Below are 5,000 nucleotides of genomic sequence, written 5' to 3'. Positions count from 1 at the left end.
GATAAAAAAGAAGCGTGAAAAATTATATTACAAAAGCCTCAACTTGTTAACGTTCTTGGCCTTGATAACTCACAAGCTACTCTGAGTGTTTTTCGGTTACCACGCTTTGTTACTGGGTTAATTAAAAGAGATCCCGTTTCTTTCTCATAAACCAAAGACATCTTGAGCGTATTTCGTGCACCTTTAGAAAGTAATAACGTAAAATCATCAGTTGAAAGCTAGCGGAACTTCAAACGAGATGTTTGACAAGTAAGTTGGTTGCATCGACAAATCTCTGATGAATCCCTCATACGTATGTCAGGCTAGCCACGAAAATACACATTGAAGTATCCTTTAGAATTTAAAATAACGTAAAATCGGATTGTTTTATCACATTGTTTGCGACTGGTCAAAGCAATTTAAAATTTGCTTCAAGGTTTGCTACACACATTTGGAAATCGCTTTGAAGCTCATTATGAACTCAATAAACCATTTGTCTTCCTTATCACACTATAATTACCTGTATTTTAAATGAGAGCTGATATCTAAGGTAATCTAATAGCTAATTCAAAATTCATGTTAACGATGAGCGGAAAACACAGTGTACCTTAAGACGTGGGCGCCTGTGCCTTTGGAGTAGGCCTCGTCAACCAACCTTGTGCTTCGCTGGAAACGCGGTTGTACCACAACGAGAGTATAAAGAAAACTTAGTTTCGATAAACGGAAAAAAGATAAAGGAGAGATTTGGCGTTTGCGTCAACGCCAGGCTGAATTTTTTTGTGCCAAAAATGAAAAAAAGCTTGCTTGACAACACAAGCCAGAATAGAAAAAAAAATGTTTTCATGTCAAAAAGCAGCCTGCAGTTACCAAAACTCTCTAAATAATATGCTTCACCACAGATTATTATTTTTCCATGGCTTGCACTACAAGCTTATATCCTACATTAACAACATTACTCTGGTGGTCGAAACTTCCACTGGGCATGTCAGGTTCTTTTGTCCAGCGGTTCTCTTCAAAAACATAACACTCCACTGATTTTAACCCAGGTCCCTCTCTGGCACTCAATCCACCAATCACATAAATCTTATCCTTATGCACCACCGCGGAATGTCTCATTCGGGGAACTAGCATTGGGGCAATAGTCTGCCATTGGTTAAGTTCTGGGTCGTAAACTTCGCAAGAACTGAGGATGTTATCACCGTCAGAGCCACCAAAGACGAAGATTTTATCCTTAAAAGCAACTGCTGCCGCGAATACCCGTCGTTCATTCATAGGTTGGACGACGTTCCATGCATCTGCGAGAAAGAAAAGGGAAAAAACAGAAGGGGCTTTTTTTTTTTTGCTCTGTTTACAAAAGATATAGTATATCACAATGTTCAGAAAATGTTGAAATTTCTGACCTCCTTCCAGGTCGTAGCATTCAACAACTTTAAGACCATCTGGAGGCGTGTGTGTGAAAGGCGTCTGAAAGCCACCAATGGTATACGCACAATCCCCTATTGTCACCAGACAGTGCCCTGCCCTGGGAACCAATAACGATGAAAGGGGCACAACTCTTGAGGTGTCTTCTCCAAATTCGATAGAGTAAACACTTGAGGTACACTTGTTGGCCTTCGAATCTATTCCTCCGACAACGAGGACTCTGCTCCCAGTGGAGACAGCACCGAACGAGTCAATCTCGATATCACGCACGGCTGGCTGTTGAGGAACTGGTACCCATACGTTAGTTTGACCGGAAAACATTTCTACGAAAGCTGAGATGGGCTCTTTGACGCAGACATCTCTCAAGCCACCGATCACCAATAGATTGTCGTCACAGACTACCACTTGATGCCTGAAAACAATTTTTCGCACCGTCAGGTTAAGAAAGTAAATAGAAGATGCAAAGGGAACATTTGCAGTTGCAACATTATGTCGAATTACAATTTTCACAGGCACCCACAGTACTTTCAATACGGCGAACCGGCGGCAAATATCCGAATGAAATTTGCAGTTCGGCAAAGGTGCTAGCGTATACTCATATGATCAGTGACGATTATTGTTTTATCGAAAAAAAAAAAAAAACGCGATTGCATGGCCGTCGTGACGCCATAAGTAAGTCTTTAATATTTACCAAGATCCTATGGGGTTGAAAAAGTCGAGAATATAGAGCCTGATACCCACAATAATTAGTTATAATAATAATAATAATAATAATAATAATAATTGGGAATATTTTCTACGAGACTCCACTAAATGGGAGGCGGTTTTCAGGAAGATGTTTGTTTTCGTGGAGAGTGGAAACCGGAGAACTCAGAGAAACCTCTCAGAGCAGAGAAAACTCAACCCACATATGGCCTCGAGTCAGGGAACCCAACCACGGCCACATTGGTGGGAGGCGAGTGCTATCAACACTGCGCCATCCCTGTTCCTACTGTTACGGAACAAATATTTGAAAGAGGGAAGTAAGGTTTCACTGCAGCGGGCTGTCGTTTGCTTTGAGCTGTACAAACGAGAATGCAAAGAACGGTAACTTATTTAAAAGCTGTATTGCGCAAAAAGAAACGAAACTAAGCGAGAAATACGGTTTCATCGTAAAACCAAATGAAATTTTATTTATGTCTCCCCCGGGTTGTCTGACTCCTCGTTTGGATTGGGTTTCAGATGTCTTGTCAGTAAAACATCCTGCACTATACGACCAAACATGTTTGTAACTTTGTTTCAAGAACAGAGAAAGTCCCGTTTTAACCACAACCAGCAGCCTAACTTAAAGCAAACTTTGCAAAGTCCAAATAATAGGGAAGATATCTGATTACAAACATTGCTTTTGTTATTCAAATGTGCCAACCACTGGAACAAAAGACCCCTTGTTTCGATAGCCAATGAGGCACTGGTTGGCACATTAGGTGACGTCAACGATATCTTCCCTATATTACGTCAGTCACTCAAGCGAAAGCCGGACTGACTTCAGACAAGGGTTGAAATACATTTCCATAATAAGGAGACTAGATACATCTTAAAGTTAACTTCATGCAAGGCTGTTTTCATGTTCTCCTTGAGAAACAAGTATTACCAAACCATTACTGACCTCCATCGGGGAACTTGCATATCTGGCAGCTGCATCCATTTCTTCTCAGCAGGAATGAAGCAGTACACAGTGGATAGAAATGTTGAGCCATCACATCCACCAGTTACAGCAATAACCTCAACATTGCTGTAGTATTTTCGCGCGGTACTTTTCCAAGTTTGCTTAGTTTCCGTTGTGGTCAATGGCCAAGACACTTGCTTTAAGTCCTGCAAGCGTGACGCCGGAATGAACTGCAGTCGAACAAGTTTTAAAAGTTCATCTTTATAGCATTTTCTCCGTTCTGGATCGTAGTTTATCCAATCCAACAAGATTTCGAGAACTTGTTCTTCGCTGTCAATTTTTATATCGTCACTTGACAAAAAATTCATGACATCGCCTTCGCCTGACTTCATAAACGCTTCCGTTTTGCTCACATCAAGAAACTTTTGGTGAATGTACTTTGTGACCACTCGACTGAGACCATCACAACAAAATACGTCGGCGATCGAACGAATGGCTAGACAGTTCTCCAAATCCACAATATTTTCAAGAAATTGACAGCACGCTTTCTTAACTTTCACTATAGAAAGAAAATTGGACGCTTCCAGTAACTCGAGAACATTATCCAAGTTTATATGAATACGCCCGGTGTACATAAACTCTAACAGGCTACCCATAGCTTCTGCGCTGACACAATTGATACAGGTTTTCATTTTACCTTTTTCAAGCATATCCGTGGTGAACATTGCTAGAAAAAAATTGCTGTTAGCGGCAAGAACACCTTTGTGAGCTGGAAATTCTTCGTCATCCACCATCAACACAACATCACAAAGTATTCTCGAGTGTCTCTGTGTATTTAAGTGTTTCAAAGTGTCATGTTCTTCCTCTTCGAATTGAAGGGAAGACTTTCGTTGGTCCTTAACCAGCCCTGTCATCATGGTTGTAACAACAAGGTGATACTGAATTCTGTCAAACAAATATATCTTTATATAACCAATTAATTAGGCAATACTTAAATAGATTTATGGTCCACTGAGTGATCAGCGCCAAGAATCACGTTTCAAATGTAAACAAATGATTATTTCTGGAAAATCGCCAGGGGGTATCTATGGTTGACTTACGACGACGCTTTTCAATGGAAAAAAAGCCGGGAATTAAGCACGACCATTCGATTAAATTAGACTTCCTCTATAGTTAACGTTATTTTTCGCTTCTGTACCTTAACAGTTTTAAAAAGGAAAAAAACAGTGAATCTAAATTACAGTTAGAAGTTTGATTTCTTATAACGTTCCGTCACAGCTCAGGTGGCTGTTTCATTATTAATTTCCCGGCGAGGAATTTGCATCAATATCCTATAATTCACTAAAACTACCGTATACATCTATCTTCTTGATTCGCCACTTAAAGGATTTGTAATAATACACACGCGTACATGCATGCATTTTGGGGCTTTTATAGCTTAGAAAACAGTTAAATGCTCGTTTAGCGACAATCACGGTAGCCTTTATTTTAATGATATCTTACGTTCGTCGTTTTAATCCTCGGAAACCCCTTAGCATGAAAAAATCGCATTTTATCATATGTAATAAGATCATTGCTTTATTATCATCACGAAGAATTTTTTTACAGGCATATAAATAGATTACAAGAAGGTGGCGGTGCAGTTAATGAAATCGAGTTGCGTCAGTAATCACTCGTAAGCTGAACTTACATAAAGTATTGTTTTACAAGTGCTATTTGCCTGGGCAGTTTTGCATGTGCTAAAACACAGACAATGGATTCTAGACGTTGGACGATATACAATGGGTGATATTGGACAAATTGTCAGACTTTAATTATTGTACGAAATTTCAAGTATGGCACCTTTTAGTTTATCGTTTATGCGTGTCATATTTGAAATTTCGTATAACAATTGAACTCTGTGACAATTTGTCCAATCAATTTGTCCATGGTCCATCGTCACTTTTCTCTTGAT

At 39.6% G+C, this 5,000-nt stretch overlaps 1 protein-coding gene across 1 annotated transcript in view; it reads right to left on the bottom strand.

The window, feature by feature from the left end:
- The window catches only part of LOC138037400 (uncharacterized), a 29,880-nt gene that overhangs the window by 24,839 nt on the left and 41 nt on the right, over positions 1-5,000 (bottom strand). Inside the window, exons 1-3 of the mRNA XM_068883334.1 lie at positions 3,047-5,000; positions 1,380-1,813; positions 886-1,274 (exon numbers count right to left, since the gene is read on the bottom strand). The exon at positions 3,047-5,000 is cut by the window's right edge and continues 41 nt beyond it. Of these exons, the coding sequence (XP_068739435.1) occupies positions 886-1,274; positions 1,380-1,813; positions 3,047-3,963 (1,740 nt within the window). The 5' untranslated portion in view covers positions 3,964-5,000. The remainder of the gene's footprint in view (positions 1-885; positions 1,275-1,379; positions 1,814-3,046) is intronic.

This window comes from Montipora capricornis, chromosome 2 (genome assembly GCF_036669925.1).
Source record: "Montipora capricornis isolate CH-2021 chromosome 2, ASM3666992v2, whole genome shotgun sequence".
Taxonomy (NCBI): Eukaryota; Metazoa; Cnidaria; class Anthozoa; order Scleractinia; family Acroporidae; genus Montipora; species Montipora capricornis.
The sequence above is the reverse complement of the archived record's forward strand: the minus strand, read 5'-3'. Positions and strand labels throughout refer to the sequence as shown.